Raw genomic sequence first — 23,092 nt, 5'->3', positions numbered from 1 at the left:
GTATACCTACATATATGTATCAGTGACCTAAAAACTTTTGAGCGGCATGAAAAAGGTGAATAGTGAATGATCATTTATACCTAGGTATACTAACAGGAGATTGTTAACTTTCCATTTTTTACTGCCAGGGTATGCTGGCAGCTGAAACAGAAGAATTTTAGACAATGAAAATGGAAAGCATTTAAGGTGCAAATTGAAGCATGTTGAAATACTGAAATATTTTGGAGAATGTCACATTAACAGATTAAGTTAAATAAGTAACTTAATAAACTCATGACCCAAATTAATTAAATGTATGCATACTATTAATCCCTCTAATCAATCAAAATAAAGACTAAAACAGTCTCACATGTTTGTACACAGTGCCCCACTAAAGTGAACTTTAACAATGCAGATAAGTAGAATTCTGGGATTACACAAAACTCAGTGAACGTTATGTAGCTGGTGAGCAGAAAAAGTCTGTAAACTCACCTGCCTGGTATTTTTGAGGTAAACGTTCTATTTCACAAGATAAATAGTGATCACGCACTGTTACCTGTGTTTCCTCTGGAGGATTTAGTGCTTCACAGACGAGGCTCCTATTAGCAAGTCCTTCCTTTGCAGAACATTCACTCCTAAAAGACAAGCTCATGCTATTTTGTACAACATGTAAAATGAAAAAAACAAATCCTTCATCTTTGTTTCTTCCACATTAGGAAACACTCAGGAAAACTTTGGGGAAAAAAAGAAGATTTAACATCATTGTATTTATTAGGTTCCGAAACAATACACATTCACATCCTTTTGAATACAGTACATTTGGCACAGTAATAATGTTTACGATGAAATAACACTAATGAATGGCAAGAGGTTCAAATTACATCCATAAGAAAAAAAAAAATCTGTACAAATAAATCCTCACAATAAAAAAAACCTACCCCCCCCCCCCCCCAACTGAAACATGTTATAGTTAGCCAGAACTATTCTGCACATAATTTAAAAAGAGGTACTTTGTAAGCCGTTTTTGGAGAGAATTCTTTTTCATCCTATAGAGAAAAATGTGTTTCCATTTTTTAATGAAGTCTGTTTGGGAGGAAAAACAAGAAACAATGGATTCTTTATAATCATTATTAATAACAATCTTTTTGGCATTTTGCACTCGTTTTACAAAGAAGGAACAGGAAAGATTTTACAGAACAGGCAGAAATGTAACAGAATGTCCATTTTTAGGAATTATCTTTTAAAATATTCAAGGTAACAGACAAACCTTCTGATGTAAACCCAATGCAGAGGATCTAACTATTTATATTGAAGAAATATCTGCCCATGCAAAAGTTTTTTTATCTCCTTGATGTTTCTCTTAGCATCCTACCAAACACTGAAGGTGCTGAGGCCTCCTGAAATACAAACGTTGGCTAATTACCTTCATATTAGAAACAGGAATACAGAGTACATAGCTTGCTTACAAAAGCTTTATGGGATGCTTTTATTCCTTCAAAATAAATGCTCAGAGTTTTGTGTAAAGGCCTCTTGTTGTACAAACAGTAGTGCACTATCCGGTAACTTGTCTTCCTAACCAGTCTACTCACCTATGGAAAAGAACGTTTTAGCATTGTGATCAGTTCTTGCCTGGATGTCAAAAGCTAACTGTGATGAGAAAGAAACAGAGCCAGTGGTGAGACAGAAATGGATGGGCAGTTCTACAATATATTTCTAAAAGAGAAAGAAATTTAAACATTGAGATGATGCAATCGTTTAAGATGTTTCTGTGCTGGTACTCAGCTCCAGAAGCTAGTCTTTTCCCAGTACAAAAGATTACTGAAGATAAATTAAATTAAACTAAAGGCTTGATCCATTATTACACCTTTAGGCCACACAACACATTAATTGATATATCATAATATTTAATATTTTGAAATCATCATAAGAATATATATAATAATTACACCTGAGTTTTAAAAACAAAACAAAATGGAACTGAATGTTGTCATCAGTAACCGGCTATGAGCAGCCAGATGCAAAACTGACACAAACTAACTCATCTGCTTGAGACCAAGATTATCTCTTAAAGCCAAGGATTCACGCTTTGTCCACCACGACTTGTAACATTCCTTTCTCTTTCCAAGCTCTATCATGTCATAATAGAGTTGAAGAGAACTATACAAGAGATTTAGTATAGCTTAATATATGACTACATCTTTTTATAACAAAAACCTTATCTCTCTGACAGTAACTTGAACCAATACACATACAAGAGTATTGCACATGGACATTATTATAATTATTCTTTCATAGACTAACATTTTAATAGTATGCCTGAACATGCAGCAGTTGATACCTCTATATTCAATGAATTCCACAGGCCTTGCAGCAAACACTATATACAAAATCTCACCTGTACAAAAGGCAAAAAAGCTTCTTTTAGTGCCACTTTGCCAATCACAAGTATATATATTTTTGTGCAGCTGGAAATCCATGTGCAACAATTAAAATGGATTCCAATGACCGCTCACTCAGTCCAGTAAAATATATAATAAAATGACCTCAGCAATACATGTACACAAAAAAATCCCAAAACAACCCAACAAAAAAACCCCAAACCACAGGGTACTCCTGGAAATATAAGTACATAACACTGTTAGCATATCTACAGGAGGTAACTTCACATTAGTAATATTGTCCACATGAGTTACCATTTCAATTCATACACAAAAAAAATTCAATGTACAACTTTCAATGTCAGTTTGTGAATGTTTGATCTTCAGTTTTTTTAACACACTTCCACATAATGCACATGTAGCCTTATTTTGTGTCTTCTAAAAGCAGATTTCTCTTTAGATTTTAAACATAAAAACAACAAACACAGTAGTATTATGGTTTTGTAAAAGTGTGCAAAAGTAACACACTGCTGAGAAAATAAATATAAATAAGAAATTATTTATCAACTTAGCAACCTGGTCTAGTGGGAGGTGTCCCTGCTCATAGAAGGGAGCTTGGAACCTGATGATCTTTAAGGTCCCTTCCAACCTTAACCATTCTATGATTCTATGAAAGGCAAATTTCTAATGTTTATAATACATTTTTTATGTAAAATTAACTGTAAACATTTGCGACCTTGCCATCACTTTAATGGTTCATTTAAATGGATATTAAATTTGGTAACATGGATAGCACACCCAATTGCCTGAAAAACTGTAAGACTCTTGTATATAGCTACGTTAAAGTACTATAGGCATTTTATTCTTTAGCCCTTTAATAACTATCCATATAGAATCATAGAATCACTTAGGCTGGAAAAGACCATTAAGATCATCGAGTCCAACCATACAGTATCTATACACTGCTGTGGTATGTGGACATTGAGTGCCCGACCTACACTAATTTGAACAGACTCATTAGCCAGGTTGTCTCATCCATCACAGCTACAGTTCAATGGGGCCCTGAACGTTGACTTGACTGAGTTCCAGAACAATCTGGTGCCCTGCCCTTGCATCCACTTCCCTCTGACCACCTATGCTTTTGTGGTTGCAGCTGAGCGTGCTTATCATGAGCAGCTGTCAGTGGCAGAGATCACCAGCTCCTGCTTTTGAGCAGAGTGTGACCCTTGCCATGGCAAATACATGGCCGGCTGCAGCACAGGGATGTGGTGCCCAAGGATGTCAACACCACCATCACCACCATCAAGACTAAGCACCACATCCAGTTCATAGGCTGGTGCCCCACAGGCTTCAAGGTGTGCATCGACTACCAGCCGCCCAGAGTGGTGCTGGGAGGGAACCTGGCCAAGGTGCAGTGTGCCATCTGCATGCTGGGCAACACCACAGCCATCGCTGAGGCCTGGGCCTGCCTGGACCACAAGTTCAACCTCATGTAAGCCAAAAGAGCCTTTGTGCACTGGTACATGGGTGAGGGCATGGAGAAAGGGAGGTTCTCCGAGGCACGTGAAGACACGGCCACTCTGGAGAAGGATTTTGAGGAGATGGGCCAGGATTACTATAAGGATGAAGAGGATGGCGAGAAGTAGAGAAGCCCTTGCCAAAAAGGACGATGCTCCTTCCCCACATTACCTGTAGGAACCCTTTGCAATAAACCATTTCAGAGCAAAAAAAAAAAATTATATTGCCCCCAACACAGGAAGGACATAGAGCTCTTGGAGTGAGTCCACAGGAAGGCTATGAAGATAATCCGAGGGCTGGAGCACCTCTCCTACGAAGACAGGCTGAAAGAGTTTGGGCTGTTCAGCCTGGAGGAGGCTCTGGGGAGACACCTTATAGCAGCCTTCCAGTACCTGAAGGGGCTACAGGAAAGCTGTGAAGGTGCTTTTCACCAGGGTGTGTAGTGATAGGATGAGGGCTAATGGTTTTAAGCTGAAAGAGGAGAGCTTTAGATTACACATTAGGAAGAAATTCTTCACTATGAGGGTGGTGAGACACTGGAACAGGTTGCCCAGGGAGGTTGTGGATGCCCCCCCTCCTTGGAGGTGTTCAAGGCCAGGTTGGATGGATGATTTTTAAGGTCCCTTCCAACCATAGCCATTGTATAATTCTATGATTCTATTTCCTACTTCAAATAAAATTTCAGTTATCTTTGTGACTCTTATTCCTAAGAGTCTTCCATAAATTTTATGAGGAACTTCATCAAAAACCTTAATTTATGTGCTTTGTTTAATGAACAGCTTTCAGTTTGTACCTCACTACAATAAATTCATAATTGCAGATTACACCTCCACAAAGGGCAACATATTTGCTGTTTGTTCCACGTCTGAGCACAGATCTCACCATTACCATCAGTGCAAAAGAAATAGTTCTCACCTTTTTAGCTTAAATACATATGATGATTACAGAATATGATCTGCTAAATTGCTTTTAATAGCATGGTTTCATTTTCCATGGAAAAGATGCAATGCAATTTTGTCCTCTGGAGAGATCTTCGGATTAAAAGAAAAGACACAAATATATGGCAGTGTGTTACATCTACAATTTCTGATACAAAATTATTTTGCATTGCTTTGTGAGACAGAAATTAAGAGTGCTTTCAGGTCAGAAGATTAAAGGAAAAAAAAACACAATAAATATATACTTTAATTTGGGATAGGGGCTCAGGGTAAGAAAAGTAGTTCTTGATCTACTGAGTCTCAGTAATTTGTTGACCTCTTCAGAATCACTTCTTGCAGCATCATTCATCTGTCAGCCTAATGTTGTTTATGGCAGTAGCTCTTCTCCAAAATATGAGAACCCTTTAAATTCTTCTTGATTGATTTGTTTTATAATTGTCTCATCCACTAGCGTTAATACTGGTTCTTCTCGTGTAAAGTCTTGATCAAAGTTATTTACATCCCTTTTGGTTTTCTGAGAAGAAAAATACAAATAAGGTGAATGGTAAAACAGCAGATTAAATTAAAAGGTGATCTCCCTTCTCTCCATCCGCCCTCCCCCCTCCACCCCCGAAAAGCTGAGTTTTCTGGAATGATTGAAATAAAAGAGAAGCTACTTCACATGAAGAATAACAGACGTATGAGAGAAGCTACAGGAGCAAGTACTAAAAATGAGTTCAGGAGAGGCCACAGAAGCAGTACTATAAATGAGTTCCCAGAGACTCAGGAGTCTCTGACAGGTGAAGGAATAGCAGTATGATGATAAAGCAGGAAGCTGAGATTAGGACTAGTTTAAAAAAGGCTTGGGCATAGTAGGTGGTACGGGTGTTTCCTCTTAGATTTGAACATAATATCTCATTTCAGAGGTACAGAGTAAGCTGATCTAATTGATTTACCCACAATACAGCCTACTGTTTCGACTCAGTTCACTGCTTTTTTTCTCTCTGGCTACACTCCATTTTAAAATCAAATGTAAAACCTAAAACAGCTCTCAGTGCAAAATTCTTGAGCTCCACATTGGCAACTCAGATTTCCTAACACAGTTGAATGTCCTTCAGAGCACCACGGGAAAGTGTGAAATTCTGGCTCCAGACAAATCCACCTCAGAACTCCTGTTTATTTCAATGGCATCAGGATTTCCCCACTGAAGTCTAAAGCACCTCGCTCTTCCAGTAAATTTGGATCAACCAAGAGCAACATTTTTTTAAGGAGGTTTCTCTGCATAGGCATAGGGTTTGGATCTAGATGATCTTTAAGGTCCTTTCCAACCCTAGCCATTCTATGATTCTATGAACTGTACAAGTTTTGGTTGCATAAGACAAATTAACTAGAGATAGCCTGCATATGTCTGAGATTAAGATGATACCAGAAATAGAACACCTATTTGACTTGCAAAGTAAAGTGATACAATCATGAAGTGATCCATCATAGGGTACATTAATGTATTCCAAATGGGATATAGGCCTTCTTTCAATGTAGATACAATTTCCTATTAAAAAACAGATAAAGATTTAATTTCTTCATCAGGTCTAGTGAGGCACTAAACCAAATAGTTTTCTTTCTTACAATTGTAAAAAGGGTATAGCAACCTTCACCTATAGTGTTTGTAAGAACTTTATAGATTCAGGGGGGGGAAAAAAGGTCTATATAAATGCAAGGGACTGTTACTTGTAAACCAAATCCTTTCTAAGCGCAGGCAATCAAAAATCCACATCCTCTATCTACAAAACTCCATTAAAAGAAAAGGAATATGGACTTAAAAAACACGTATTTAAATGTTTATATTGTTTACATTTGTATTATTTACTTCATACATAAAAAATGGACATAAAGCTTATGTGACCTCTATACTCTGAACTGCATAAAGTGTGAGGGGCATGGCTTTGGGCCTTGTGCTTTTTTTCCCAGGCATTTTGGCAAATACTGCAAAATAAGAATGAAACTCCCTAAGAATTTTAAAATGCATTACATGGCAACTAAGTCTACATTCTAATTGTTCCCCATGTCCTTCTGTAGCATTTTCACACACTCATACGACAAATTTGCTACAGGTATAGTCACTGAAACAAAAGGAGGTAACTGAATATTTGTAGAAAGTAGAATTCAAATTCAGAACTGTAGTTATGTGCAAGAGAAACGTGACTACACTCACACTTTAAACACCAGCTCTCCAGGGCAAATAAGCTTTGGACTAGCTGAGGACAAATGCAATAGATATTATTTAAGGTTTTCATATTGAACTTTTTTGTGAAAACTGTTCTTTCCTTACTGAAGCTAAAATAATAAGATGACACAGTCCTCAAAACCTATCAGTGGCAATTAATACCTTATACCTAATTTTTCCAGAAAACCATCACTAAAATTTATTAAGGTGCTAAGAGAACACAAGGGCAGATGAGTACATCTGAAACACTGTCCTTCCAGTAGAACTTTGAATCCCAAAAACTTCTGAAACAACAACCAAAGGTATTTGCTTAGATTTAAAAGTATGGCATGTCTTGAAATATGCCTTCAAAATCAAAGAAGAAAACAGAAGTTTTTACTTTCTCAGATTTATAATTTCATGTTTTCTTGGCAGCATAGATGTAGATCAACCAATTTATTAACAGGACAAGTATGGAGCATTCTAAGATTGCAAGGATACACTAGCAAGCCTCTAACTAACCAAATGATGAAGTGAGATTAAATAAATCACAGGGAAGAAAAGTGAGTAGATTAAGCCATACAAGACACAAGGCAAAGTTCATAACAAGTACTTCTCTTCAACAGAAAGATTTATTTGAGAAACCCTCCCTAGCTACTTAGGCACTTTATTCCTGAAGCTAGGACTATTTTGTAGAGCTCCATCTGCTAAGACAAAACAGGTCTGGTCACATTTCTGCTACTACTGATATTTTAATGTACTTGCACTATGAATATTCTATAGGCCATCAGCATGAACCAACATATACCTGCAGCATGAGGGCTTAGGATGAAGGAATGAAGGGCTGTGGCTGTCTCCTAGCAGAGAAGCTGAGAAAAGATAGATCTGCAAGGTAAGGAGTGTATATGAAGGAAACAAGAGTGCAGCTATTGTCCAACATTGAACATAAAAAAAAATTATGAAGAAAAAAAGAAAAATCTTTAGATTGCCTGGCAAATGCAGAATTAAAACCGCAGTAATTAAATGGGTGGGATTATGTTATCCTGCAGCTCCTGAGACTTTGGGATACGTTAGTTTTTTCCAGGTAAGTCTGTCTCACTTTCAGATGACTGCAGAAACTAGGATTAACAGGAAAAGAAGAACCCCTAAAATCACAGCTGTCCACCCAAACACACAGAAATTCAGCTAGGTTTCACGTGCTAGTTTTTTTCTCTTTAGACTATCCAAACACCTTATGTTCAGCATGCATCAACGCTACACAATAGCAGAGGCACAGCAGCTACCCAAAAGCTTCTGACAAATTCCACACTGCACTGAAACTGCTCTACTGCAGGCAACATGTGGGCAGCCTGTTTTTGTCTGACAAAGAGCAGCAGCAGTGCTGTGGCACTTGTATGACTAAAAATCACATAGCTCCAATTCTAAATTTCATCTGAAAGATAGCTCCTCCACCAGCATGGTATCTCTGATAGTGAGAAGGAACAGTGGCTCACTACCTGTTGTGCAGGAAACATGCCGGCTAGTTGGTCTTTTATTTTTTCCAGCAGTGTGAACACTCCATAGGTCTCCTAAGCACTGACCTAGTGTGACCTGCTTATCCTGGGAGACATGGTGGACCTGCTTCATATGGGTGATAAGATCCGATCAGATGTAGCACCTGTGCTACAGAAATAGAACCCCTTGAATTAAACAAATAATAACATGACCTACTACCCATCAAGGGTGACAATTTTAAAGTCCAAGTCATGGTTTATTCAATTAAAAGATTACTGCTTCTGTTCAGAGCTAAATATATTGGAAATTTTACTACTATCTCTGCATAAAACATAATTTAATCAGCTTTCCTAGTTGGCTTGTACAACAGAAGAATATTTTCTACCTGCAGTCACAGATTCAAGCTTAAAAAACCTCCAAAACATGCTTAATAAACTGGATTTTCACAGTCTGAGATACTGTCAGCATGGAAATGGAGATGCAGATTGGCCTTTCTATATAACTGAATGAAATATCTTTAACTTTACTCCACTGCAGTTTTCTGTCACTGGCAGTGCTTGATGACTCTTCATATATTTTCAAGCCCATACCAAAATCCTGGAGTCTGACACTCATCCGGGGAGCTTCACCAGAGAAGCCTCCCAGTGCAGCACCCGGCTGTATCAGCAGCATATCAAACACATGACAGGCAGATGAAATCTGGGCAGGGAGCTGCTGCAGCTCCCTGTGTGCAGCCACAGGGGCACAGGACACTGCAGCAGGATTGGGACACACAGCAACAGTCGCACCTTGTCATACGTATTACATGTTGTTGAATTTTATCCAGAATTTTGCTCCAGTAAGAAATAAACGATTCCTGCATTTGACACACTATCATCAAGAAGAAATTCTTAGAACAGAATGATCAGAGTTTGAATGTTTTGTATCTACCTCGTCACTGATAAGATTTTCCGATTATTTTGTTCAAGAGAAATGAAAACTCAAGAAATCAAACAAACTGGTTTGAGGCACGAGGTTATGTGGCTAACCTCACGTATCACTGCCCTCTCATTCACCTCTCTTTATCATAACAAAAACCGCAGCACAGGGAGAGATGACTTTGCACCAATGACTGGATCTCTTTTCATAAAGGTGTAATAGTTTCTAAAAAGTTGAGACCAATGGCAATGTCACTTTCACACCAAACTCATTCTATATGTACAGAAATTTAGTATGAATACTGTGAAAGAAAAAGGCTGAGAAGCAGAACACTTCGGGCCTGTCTTTCTGTTTATCCTGGTGATTCCTCTTTATAGTATTTGCATGCGTTAAGAACCTGTATCAATATTTGAAGCATTTCTTAGAATGTCTTATTTCAGAAGATAAATATGTTATTATAGAATAATAGAAGTGTTTGGGTTGGAAGGGACCTTAAAGTTCATCTAGATCCAACCCCCCTGCATTGGCAGGGTCACCTTCCACTAGACCAGGTTGCTCAGGGCCTCATCCAACCTGGCTTTGAATATTTCCAGGGATGTGGCCTGCACAGCTTCCCTGGGCAACCTGCTGCAGTGCCTCACCACCCTCACAGTAAAGAATTTCTTCCCAATGTCTAAAGGAAAGGACGGGAAAGGTGGGGAAAGAAGGGGAAAGTAAGGGCAAGGAAAAGTAAGGAAGGGCAACAAAGGGCAGAGAACATAAAAGAAGGTCAAAGAAGGGAAACAAATAGGCTCAATTAACAGAATAACTTTAGAAGTTATTACATTTTTTCAGCATGTTAATAGCTCTATTCACATATGGATGAGTTACAACAGTTTAGACATGAACTGTAGTATATTCAACTGAAAGTTATGATGACAAAAAGGGTTTTGAATACAAGTAGTTTTTACAAGTATACTAATGTTCTTTACTTATTGCAGAGTGAGATTTGGGCTCCTAAATTATGTTTTACTTAGATGCAAAGGACACCAAATTAAGATAAAGAAATGGGAAAAAAGTCACTTAAAAATACTTTAATATGTAGCAGGAACAGTAGTTGAAAAACATGCCAACGTATGCAGTTCACAATTTAATCTGTTATGGAAGTACACAGATATTTAATAAATACCAAGCTAATTCACAGAACTATGAAATTTAAGTGGAATAATTTGTGATCCACTAAACTAAAACCATATTTATACTGAATCAGTATGTGTCTTTCCTAGGTATGTGAAATGGGTCATTAGGAGGGAGAAATAAAGTAAGCAATTAGGGGGTACAAAAATTTAATGACTACATGGCTAAGATAACAGTCTTTTGCACGTTTGCACAGCCTTTCTCCTAACCTATACCTCAAAACCACCACCACAAAACTAACAGTAAGACAAACAAAATCAAAGCTCTGCAGGTTCACTAACAACCACCCCATGTTTGCAGTTTGGGCAATGAACATCACCCAAAAGTCTCTGTAAAACCATTGTCCACTGTGGCCATACTTGGGTGTATGGTTTTAGCATGGATGGGTACACAGCACTAAAGCTATATATACCCAGCCTGCTTTGTTCATAGCCTGATTGCTAAAGCACGACAGTTACCTCTGTGTAAAACATGGATGGAGATAGATGTCACAGGAGCTGCAAGGGAGGTCAGCACTGCAGCTTCCCACCTGGAGTTAGTCCTTTAGCCTCAAGATTCATCTTGTGCCCCTTACCAGGACTTGCTTCCATTACGACTTCATCATGACATAACCACTGCACATAAGCTATGCCATGGTAGATAAACGTGAATTTTTCAGAGAGAAAAAAACTGCAGGGGAAGACTGGCAACTTCTGAATTTCTACATTACGTTTTTCCCTTATGGTAGGTTCTTTGAGGATTTAACAACATGGGAAACAATTTCAGATTACTTCTTGGGATGGAGAGGAAATATGAGAAGAGGAAATAATGGAACAATGATATGAAAATATCCCTCATCTGCACAGTCCAATTTCTATTGCAATTTTTACTACTCACTCTGCAGTGCAGATTTTATATGTGTGCCTCTCTATTTCACATAATATTGGCAAACATCCATTGATATCCTCAACTGCTCTAAGGTCATGAGCACCAATGTAACCTCCCCTCTTACATCCTGGCACACATCCAAGATGAGTCAATTTTCTGTTGTGTTCTTCTGAAATTGCATTTTAATCATTATTGTTACAACAGAGCTATCGTAGTCAGGGCTGGTGCAACTGCGACATACTAAATCAACAGTTAGTGAGTCCTCAGATACACATGTAGAAGCCTTTTTGTCTTACTGATAACTAGCACTTCAGTACAAATTACTGACTATACCCTGAAAATGGAGCTGACTTGCAAAGAGGAGAAAAAAGTGACGCAGGAGCATTGGTAAGTCTAGGGCACTTGTCTGTATAATTCTAACACCTTCCAGGAGACATCCCATAAACTACTGAAAAATGTACTTGCTTTCAATTCTTTAAGACATCACAAAGACACGGAATAAATAAAGGAGAATCTGACGGTAGTGAATAGGTGTATGATGTAACATCTTTCAAGACTCATCTCTGCCATGTATTCGGAATAAATACTGAATGACTGATTTTCCAACATTTTATTCTGCCTACAGTCACCTATCCCACTCAATTATAAAAAAGCAACACATGATGAAAACTTCTCTGAATATGTTATGAAATTATAAATATATTGCAGTATCTTCTGATTCAGAGCCCTTCCTCTATAGAGGAGGTTTGGGCATGTGCCTTGTGACACTGGACACAAAGAAACACACAGCATGAAAGGTAATGGCAAGCACATACAGTGGGAGTGTAATTCCAAGACTCAGCTATATACTAGAACAGTTTGCACTATAGGCCATAAAGCAGGAATGCTATAGCAAGACTGCCTTCAGAACATTTCAGGAAACTCATGCTCTTTAACGATGATCTCTAGCTCATTAAGAGTAAAGCTTTTAGTTTGACATGGATAATACATATGAGAGGCTTTCATAGAGAGAAATGGTATTGCAAGTCTCACTTTATACAAATGGAGAAAGCTAAACAACGATGGCTTAATTGTTAGACTAATGAATTGCTAGAGATCATGTTTTGAAGTCTAATGAGTATTTTTACGCCTTTGCAAAAATGGACAGAAGATAAAGACAGATGTGATTCTCTAGAAAGCAGCTGAAGCTGCCATCTTTTTTTTGATACTAAAGCACATACTCATATGAATTGTAGACTGGAAAAAAAAAAAAAGACATTGCACAATTGTGCAAGAATGCATACTAATTCTACATCTCAATATATCTCCTTCCCACCTTTCCTTCAGACACTTGAACTGGCTTTTAGGAGCATGGTTTTATTAAATGAGTGCAGTAAGACACAGCAGTTTGTAGTGACATGGATTTCATTCTTGGTTCTGCTACTGATCTGCTTCGAACTTGAGTAGTTTCAATCTCATTATGCATCTAATTTTCTTCCTATTTTTGGTCTCCTGTACATGGGTTGTGATCTCTCTGCCTATCATAATCCATGATCGCTTGATTGTCTCTCGCTTACATGGATTTTTGCACAGCACAAATCTCATCTTGCTGGGAACTCGAGCTGTTATTGTGGACCTGAGGGCACAAATTAAATTCCCCGTTCTTATTCTTGTCAAATATAAACACAGCTCTTCAGACAGTCATTGGCAGTCATGATCTTCAATTCCTTCTTTTCCATGGTCCATAATTAAGAAAAAGGAACACTTCATTCTGTAAGCCACTTGCAAACATGAATATGTCAAGCAAATCAAGGAACAGGATCTGCACTTAAGGTTCTTCATAAATATCTAGGCAGATATTCTCCCCTGATCTTGCCTAAACTCAAGTGTATGACTCCTGAAGCATGCTGCTGAGAGGATCACTACAAGGCCTGTGCCCCCACAGTAACAAAATCCCTTGTAAAAAACAGCAGCAGCATAACAAGAGGAAAGCAGCGGGATTCCTTGCCATTTCAAGATGCCTTCCCTGTCCTACTACAGAAGATAAGTGGCTATGTATCAGCTGTTTCAGGTCATCATCTGCATATTAGTGTAAATGCCAAAATACTTAAGTTTTGCACTAGTGTGCAGAGTTGTGAACACGTATATTGACAAATTTTTGCTGCCCATTTTGGATAAGCATCCTGGTAAGCCACCATTGTTAACTTTATGCTTGCATTGTTGTGGTATACTGCTAATACAAAAGCTTCTGCATGAGAAAAACCCGAAGCCAAAGCTGCTCTTATACTCTGTGTTCACCAGACTCCAGCTATGAATGGGACTAGTCATGAACTGCCAGCCTGAGATGAGTCTTTGCTTCTTTCTGATAAATTCCTCTCCACAGTCTGATAACTAGCCAGATTTTGCAGCTTAAGTCTCCTGGTGTTTTGCCACTAGATCAGAAAGAGGCCCAACCCAGGAATACTATTCATTATCTACATGAATATAAAAATAAAAGACTTCTGTTTGAACGCTTTAGAATGTACTGTAAGTAACCATGAGAACATGATTTCACTTAATGGTTTAGAATACTTTCTGAAAACAGCACTGGAGACTAAAGCAGCCAAAAAGTGAAAGAGAATTTGTCTTATTCTGAAGAAGCCCCCCAAAAAAGTAGGAGCACTCTGGCTGCTTGTTATTCCATCCTAATGGTCATAATTTCCAAATGTATGTTTAACAGATGATTAAATGAACTTAATTATTCAGTATGAAAAGACTTTAGTGCTCTAAGTCCAGGACTCAACAAAAGCAAACAAATACTGCTGGATTCCCAGTACAGAATCAAAAGAAGCATAATAAAAGTTGTTTAACTTATAAATATTTGGGAACCTGCAGTGCTGGGAAGTAGCTTTCAAACTTCTGTAATTCTAGTGCTGTGGTAATCAAAGCTAACGTCAACTGCTGCAGAGAATAAGAAATGAAAATTAAGGCTAATTGAATGAGCAAATTCTGGGAAAAGAGAACTTTGTTCATCCAAACAAATGACACTGAAATTCCTTAAAAATATCAGCTCACTTACTCTTCTCTAAGTTGTGACGCAAGCTGCATATAGGCTTCTGAAAAGCTGTATACTTACACTCTGAGCAAATTCAGTGGCTGTAAAAAATTCTAAGCCATCTGAAGTGCTTTGGAAACCAAGGTACTTTACTTGATTGAGGAAGGAGGCGGAAGTGTCACAGACTTTTCTGTCCTGACCAACTAGACCATGTCCCAACCACGCTAGACCAATCCGTATCAACTATATTGCTGACAGTTATGGTACTATTGTTCACAACTGCCTACTACAAGCTAACCTGAGATCACAAACTTCATCACCTGCCAATAGCCAGTGCTTCTCAGTCAGCAGCAACCTGACCAATGCTTGAACCAGTAGCAGAAAAGTGTAATTTTTTAGGAACCTGCTGACATTAACTATTCTAATTCATGATACACTGTGTCAGGGGCAGTGTGCAAAAAAAGTGTTGGATTTCAACCCTTAGGGCTGTTTGTAATAAAAAGGCTAAGTCTCCAAAGTCCACATCTGTTTTTCTTTAGTTTTTAGAAAGGATATGTGTTAGTTGTTCTGACAAATACAGATTCTTCCCTGTTTCTAAATCTTTTTTTGTATACCAGTATCAATCACCATGGTGTCACTCTCAGAAGAAAGCCCAGTTTTGCTCTGCCTGAAATGCCTGCAACAAGTGGGGAATACACAATGTGCAATGTTTAACAATGGTACATGAGGGTCTGAGGTCTCAGGATCAATCCCCGGTGTTTTGTCTAAGCAGTAACACTTCATGCAAAAGCATGCAGTATAGCCCCTTGCGTGCCCATCTGCTAAATGCTCATTGCCATGCACTGATGACTGAATGGAAATATATTATGAAACTGAAGGGATACCTCAAGGTCATTAGGCCTAAAAACGGACCTACCTTGACATTTTCCCCATATTGAAGGCCTTACCTTAAAGAGGGACATTCACACTGAAGCAAACTTGAAAAGAGAGAACATTTATACAAAAAAAATTTACTTGGCCTGCAATTTCCTAAGTTCCTTTTGGTGTTACTGAATGATACTGCATTTTACAGGGCTTCTTCCCCACAGTGTAAAGCTGAAGTCATAATCTGCATGTATGATGATACAATCCACTGTCACAAAAAAAACAGAAGCTTGCCAAAAAAACCCCACCAAAACAGTATCATGACTTCCCAACACCAGGTTAAAAATCCCTCATTAAAAAATAATAAAAAAAAATTCTTTGCCTGTTAGCAGTCATGTATGGAAACAAATCTGAGATTATAAAACTTATATTTTAGGCTAAAGTATTTGCAAGTTTTCTCCAGAAATGCAGTCCCTCTTTAAGGATTCCAGCCATATTTCACAGTAAGCAGACAGTTGCTGCAGCAAGTTAAACACACACCTCTCTAACTGAACACCTTTTCAGGAGCCATTCAGTGAGGCACCTACCCATTAGGCAGGTGTGGTCTCTGCCTGTCTGCCTGTGCAAACAGGTCAGCTGCACACCCTGTAGGTGCTGATTTGTATTTGCTATTTATTATCCAGTTTCCAAACAAGCATCCAGCTTGTCATAAGTCATTGACAATGGGCTGCCGAAATTTTGCCAGTTTTCCATTTATTTATGGGAGGGGAAAATTCCCAGTGCTCACTGACTCCAGCTGTAACCCACAATCATTTGCTAGGACTAGAATTTCGTATTTGGGAATGATTTTATTTCAAACCTTTGCTGCTGCACAAAACTGAAAGAAGACACATTGCTGGCATCCTTAAGTCAAGACTTAATAAGTGAGTTTACGTTCACAAGGAAACTGCATACAGACTATGTGGCTCAGACAGTGATAACTAAGGGGGGATGGGCTTCAATAACAGTTTAGGATTATTTTAGAGTTACTGGAGCTGAGACAGAAGTGTAAATTACCATAGGAAATGTGATACTGCAGATCAAGATGAAATCTGCTAACACTGAGGTCTGGTATAGCACAGAACACTCTTCCAAGGGAAGTGCTATGTGTTCAGTCAATTCAAAAGCCAGGCTGATCTTGAGCATTTGGTTTTTAACACTTCTCAGTCATATTTCCTTGCTGTCACTGAACAAAAATATATTGAGATTACCACAAAGTGGCAAACAAAGCATGAAAAAGTTAGGTGATAAATCCTGGACCTCACCTAAGTTTCTAGAAAATCTGGCAGAAGAACTCTATCTTGCAATTCCTGGGTCTCTGGTTTTACTACTATACCAATTCTCTATCCCTGAGAAGTCAGAACTGAAGAAGGAATGTACAAATATTCCGGAAACATTCTCAGTGATATACCAGTAAGAATAGAAGAGGCTGCAAAACAAAAGCAGTCACATTAGATGATCTAAATGGGCCGGCAGCAGCTGCTGTTGCTGTGTACTGCAAGATACAATTCTGCAACAGACTATCTTGTTCATTCTGTTCCTAATGCTTCTGAAGAAAGCAAGCTTTTAAAATGGGAAACCAAGAAATTATGAATGCACAGAGAAAATTAAAATAATGTATTGTTCTGTGAAAGCTGCACATTCACAGTAAATCATCGTAATGCGATTATTTAGTTAACTTCATCTCCATAAAGCCACACCATGAATGGATTGCCACAGGCACTGATAAAGCCATTAGCGATGAAACTTTGGCTTAATTGCTAAAAAGCAATACATATGGCAAACATCTGTTTTACCAGGCTTTATATTTACTACTCTCTGGCTAAGAGTTCTTCAGCATTTTCACGTTGAGGACATCTTGGTCAAAGTCTCAGATTTTCCCAACTCTGACTGTTAAAACAGGGTGGGTGAAAATGACAAGTCTGTCTGTTTGCAAGCACATGTTTCAAGGGCTGACGGGGGAAACCCAGCCTGAAAGGACAGGAGTTGAGACTGTGTTGAGACTGTCCTTGCCGCACAGTGCCTAACAGCTTCCTCTGGTCTCTCAGCTCCCTGCAGCACACTAAACTACTGTGACCAGCAGTGTAAGAAATACAAGAGTACTTTTATTGGGCTGGTCTAATTCTACAAAAACCAAGAATAAATCTCTCAGAGGAATGGGGCACCTCTCCTGTGAGGAAAGGCTGAGAGAGCTGGGATTGTTCAGCCTGGAGAAGAGAAGGCTCCAGGGAGACCTTACTGCAGACTTTCAAGGCTTAACGGGGGCTTGTAAGAAAGATGGGGACAAACTTTCAGTAGAGTCTGTTGCAACAGGACAAGGTACAATGGTTTTAAAGTAAAATAAGGTAGATTTGTACTGGAGATAAGGAAGAAATGTTCTAGAATGAGAGTGGTGAAACACTGGCATAGGTTACCCAGAGAGGTGGTACATGCTCCATCCCTGGAAACACTCAGGGTCTGGTTGGATGGGGCTCTGAGCATCCTGATCTAGTTGATTTCCCTGCTTATTGCAGGAAGGTTGGATTGGATGACCTTCAAAGGTCGCTTCCAACCCAAACTATTTTATGATTCCATTAAATTTATGCTCATATGAAGCTATCACTGACTTCAGTCAAATGAGCAAGGAAGTTTGGTAGTGATGTTCCTCCATCCTCATGAAGTGGGACTGGAATTTCATGTACCTTTATGCCACTTGTGCACACCTCTCTGAGCTCTACTGGTTGATGTTAGTGGCATCTCAGCAGGCCATAAATTCAGTCTGGAAAGCATGTAGCTGGCAAGCTACGCTCTCAGAAACAGCATGAAGAATTTATTACAGGGAATCTAATAAGATATGGAGACAATTGAGGAAAAAGCAAAATACAACAAAATATAAGTTTGTCTCACTGTTTCAAATATCAGCTTTGCCAGCAAATAACAACTTGGGACAATCTAAGTTTCACCAATACACATGCAAGGTGAAACAGCAATCTGTTTCAATCACTGTTTTTAATGCTTTTCTCATTATGGGATAGACAGAATCATTCCATCATGTCACTAAGCAAGGTCTACCATGCTTACCACCATATCAATGACTTTGGTAAGAAATCAACCTTCTGTGCCCTGTTTTTTTATTTGTATTATGGCAAATGCACTTTGAAAATGGAAATAACCAATTCAACTAAGCCAGGTGCATAACCATGGAAACAAATGAAAATTGAGAACAGAGAATCACTGAATACTATATCAAGGCCTTTATGGTTCTTGGGTAATAAATTATGTCGCAAACCATAGCTCAGCGTTATGGCTACTGACGCAGGAAATTTCATTCTCCAAATGGAATAAAATTCCAGGAAGAATACACCAGACAAAATATGTCAAAATAGGAATGAAGTGCCTCAAAGGGATTTCTGTTTCACAACAGCTGATCTGGAGAAAAGATAGCTGCCTGCAAGACATCTGTCTGCACTAAAACTGTACTTATTTCTTGCATATGCATTTACATATTCATGTCTTCATTAAAGGCAGCAGGGAAGAAAAATATTCTCCAGAAAATTTCAAGACAGTTTGGAAATCTCTAAACATTAGCTTTTAGGAACAGAGGAAATTATCTTCTAGAGACACTGTCAAGGTCAACAGAGTTTAGGTATAACAAATATCCTCTTAAAAGATGATCGAAAGTTCACTCGATTTCTAATGTACAAGTCTCAGAGCTCTTATTTTTCTATAGCAGCTCAAAATTTATTATAGCTCTAAAAGGGAGAAAACCTCAGTATAGTAAAGTATACAAATAAAAAAGAATTTTGCCACTGAAAAGCCTCCTAACTCCGGATTTATGAAAGGAAGGGCTGGTAGATAATATGCATTATAGGAATGGACCCCAGCACATTTTCACTCCTTCGTATTATCTATTTCATGTTATTAAGCTGGAGGAGCAGCCAGAGATCCTTCACTGCAGGTTTTAGGGCCACAAAATCTGCTTCTATTGTCTCTACATAGCACAACCTACTGTGGCACTCCTGTCACTGTTTAGCCATCTAAATCTCAGCCATTTGTATGAGTGCTCTGCCCAGGGCAAGCCTGAAAGCTTTCAGAAAATGCAGTCAGTTCTTCAAGCACCTTTTCCAGTCCAAGGCTGAAAACACTAAAGAAATAATTTTAAACTTCCAAAACATCACTAGAATAATCAAATCATGTACAAACTAGAGAGACACGAATGGTATATTTCTGGTATAAAAGGAATATATTTGCATACATTCAACAGCATGAGTGAGATTTAAAAAAAAACAACCAACATGACCATCTCAAAAGTATGGCTAATAAATAGCCATGCAGTGTTTCTTCCAAGTTCAGTGGAAAAATCCAGACTTAAGGCTGGCAGAGCTGAAGAGACTGAATCAGTATATCTGAACTATGGAGAAGCACAGGCCTTACAGTACCATGTAATATAGGTCCTCAGAAAGTCTGCTATGGCAGAGAGAGGATAAAAGGAAACAGAAAAGGAAGACAGCTGTGCTAACCAAGGAACCCGTGTGGTTTTGGGATCAGCGGAGCAGTGAGGCAGAGTTGAAGCAAGGTTTGTTTCCACACTGGCAGCTCCACAACCTCCCTTGGCAGATTATTCCATTGTCTGATGGGACCTCAGTGTTTGACTGTTTTCCCTAACGACTTTGCTTGTTTAGTGTCAGTGTTTTGTATTGCCCAGATCTCATTTGAATAGACCCTACATTTCGGGTTTTTTTGAAAGTGTGTATGAGATAGCAATTATAAAATTTCCCCCCTTAGTCATCTTAACAGTTGGTCAGAAAATAGATGAATACCTGTGTAAATATATGCATTCTTGCATGAGCCAAGTCCTGTTATGTGCATGCAAAACTCAATTTGAATGCACAAATGATTATATATGCATAGTATGATTATTTCCCTACACATTTATACACACACATATCACATGCAAGAATGTCTATTTTCTGACTAATAATCTGGCCTCTCTTCTCATAGCTATTTTCACAGATCTTGGGTCTCCTAAATGTAAGATTAGAAATATATTTTTTAATCCCCTTTTAACATTAGAAGTCACTTTTAAATAGTCAACAGCCCTTTACCAATACTGAAAGATATTAAAAACCAAAAAACATTCCAAACATAGGTATTAGTTATGCTTTTTCCATAGTTATTCCTTAAATTATGGAACAGTTACACTTGTTAAGCTGAATGAGTGAATCTCAATGCTACACTCACAACTGAATTTTGAGAGGAACTCTCTATGTAGATGTCACAGTAGCCTTTATTTCATTAATGTTCACCTTTTCCCCTCTTCTCTGTATTTTTCAAAGACAGTACAATCTCATCTTATTTGGCAAGTATCCAAAAGTACCTTTTCAGCATTTGACATTTACTGCCCCAGATTCCTTTACCATTTCTCAAGTTGCATAATTAAGAATTGCAGTTTATTTTTGTGATCTTTCTCTCCAGCCTAGATATGTATCACACTTTCCAACTAATCAATTGTTCCATTTTAAGGGGACAAGTAAAAGTTTCAGTATGATGTTGTTGCTCAAAGATTTCTACACAACAAAATTTAAAAAAATAAATAAATATATATAGCTGTTACAAAACAGCTGATGGATCACACACATAGTGACTGTATTGTACCCCTTCTAAGTGTAGAAAAGTTATCAGTAAAAGTTGATAGGACCAGGACACTGAGGAACACAAGGTAGAGAGAGCAGACCAAGAACATGAAAATAATAGGCATGCCTATTACATATTATCTAAATTCACCACCATTAAAAAATGGTTCAGAAAAAAACAAGCATACAGAACTAATAGACTGCAGGAATCAAATTTGGTAAAGAAAGCTGGCATATACAATATGGAAGCAGTAGTATGAAAATCCAACATTGTAGAAGCAACCTGAAGAAAAACAGAAAAAGTGTAAATAAAGATGTATAAAATCACCCTAACAATTATTAAAGAGCAAGCAGCTGTCTTGAAAATTATACTATGGACTACTCTGAAATCATTACTAAAACTGAAATATCCGACTAAAATACCATTAAAGGAAACAGAAAAAGAGAAAAGGAACAAAACAACAGGAATGAAAAAAAAAGGAATGGCTTTACAATAGAACAGCAATGAAATAATTACCAGAAAGAGAAGGATGCTGCACTGAGAAGGTAGAAGGTATTTATATCAGCAATGAATAAAAAATGTCTCATATACTAAATCCCTCCTGACTTTTAAGAAGGTCTGCCACAGCAGGAAAACTTACAAAAATAATAAAGGCCTCATAAAAATAGCTATTGTCAAAGGGACTGTGCATCTTGATCATGAAAGGAAAACAGCCAACAAATGGACTAGATGTGAGGAATCTAGGACTTATTAGATACGGGCATAGAGTTAAAACTATTTCGGAATTGTGTATCCTGATTTGGTAACTGTATTACCAAAATGTTGGTGAACACTGTGCAAAGCAATGAAAATTACTGTGAGATGAAAGGCCAAATTCTGGTGAGAATAGGAAAAGAGCAACACACACACCTCAGCTAAACACTGACTAAGGCTCACTGCAACTATCTGAGGGCTGTGGAACCTGATTGGAAAGCAGTTAGTTACAATATTAAAGAGGTTTCAGAGAGAAAATAAAGGGGTAGCTACAGATCTGCAGCAGTGCAGGGACTTGTAAGCAAGCTCAGGCACCAGGTGCAGCCTGGCCACAACTCCAGAGCACAGCTGGGCAGCAGGGTGAGGGAGAAAGGCATGCCCAGCTGGCTGGATGCTTCCCAGGAGAGGGGCTGGCTCAGGCATCTCTCTGCCTGTAGCTACCACATTACAACGTTTCCACTCTCCAATAAATACATGAAGAAAACTTCTCCATATGATAACACTACAACTTAATCCTAGAAAGACATTCACAAGGGCTAACTTTCAATTAAAGTTGTCAATCCCTCTGGGCTCTTTTTACATAGCTACAGAGAGAGACACTTCACCAAGAGTAAGATCAGAGGAGATACCTCCAGCTCCTGTTCTGGACAGGCAGCCCTGCTTCCATCACCTACACAAGGAACTTTGGGAAATGCATCTCACTGTACTAAAAGTAAATGCACTAAACGTGACAGACAGCAACATTACAATGACAGAGGGGACTTTTTCACCTCTAAATTTAATTGCCATTTTGAGCACAAAGGGTTTTTTCCCCCAGTTGTTTGTTTGTTTGCTTTTTAAATACCTGTTAAAACCATCTAAAGACACAAACCAGTGCTTTGATCATATTTACAGGCAAATAAAACATTGTAGCTAGGAATGTGCAAAGTCAAAAGACAAATCAATCTCAGAGGATTTATCACAAAATTCTCTTGCACTGTTCAAGCATAAAATTTACTGCACATTCTCAGCTGAAAAGCTGACATTTGGTGAACTGTAAATATTTTAATTCATCAGAAGACAAGAATAAGTATTTTTGCTTGCCTTTTGTAGTTTCTGCATGTGGGGTCTCAACACATTTTTTCAAGTATCTTCAGTTAAAATATTATTAATCAGAAATTGCTTTCTCCATCTTTCACTACAAAATCCAGTGGCCATCAGCAATGCAGGACTTGAGCAGAGTTCCCACAGAAAGTACAGACAGTAGATATCTAACTGAAATAATCTCTTCTGATCAAGGTATCTTTAGGAACACAGGAAAATAATTAAAACATGGCCTCAAACCCTGTCATGCTTTATGTGACTGAACTTCAACATCTTT

At 38.3% G+C, this 23,092-nt stretch overlaps 1 protein-coding gene and 1 pseudogene across 3 annotated transcripts in view; one reads left to right on the top strand and one right to left on the bottom strand.

The window, feature by feature from the left end:
• Positions 1-727: 727 nt before the first annotated feature.
• Positions 728-23,092, bottom strand: part of PRKCE (protein kinase C epsilon) — a 300,604-nt gene continuing 278,239 nt past the window's right edge. The window contains exons 15-16 of one of the 3 annotated variants that reach the window (XM_051613081.1): positions 15,411-15,440; positions 5,291-5,327 (exon numbers count right to left, since the gene is read on the bottom strand). In XM_051613081.1, coding sequence (XP_051469041.1) covers positions 15,426-15,440 — 15 coding nt within the window. In that variant the 3' untranslated portion in view covers positions 5,291-5,327; positions 15,411-15,425. Of the gene's footprint in view, positions 5,328-15,410; positions 15,441-22,831; positions 23,015-23,092 lie in introns of those variants that run through there. The other 2 variants (XM_051613079.1, XM_051613082.1) reach the window with 2 other exon arrangements.
• On the top strand, positions 3,143-4,003 carry LOC127382891 (tubulin alpha chain-like; annotated as a pseudogene).

This window comes from Apus apus, chromosome 3, assembly GCF_020740795.1.
Source record: "Apus apus isolate bApuApu2 chromosome 3, bApuApu2.pri.cur, whole genome shotgun sequence".
Lineage (NCBI taxonomy): Eukaryota > Metazoa > Chordata > Aves > Apodiformes > Apodidae > Apus > Apus apus.
The sequence above is the reverse complement of the archived record's forward strand: the minus strand, read 5'-3'. Positions and strand labels throughout refer to the sequence as shown.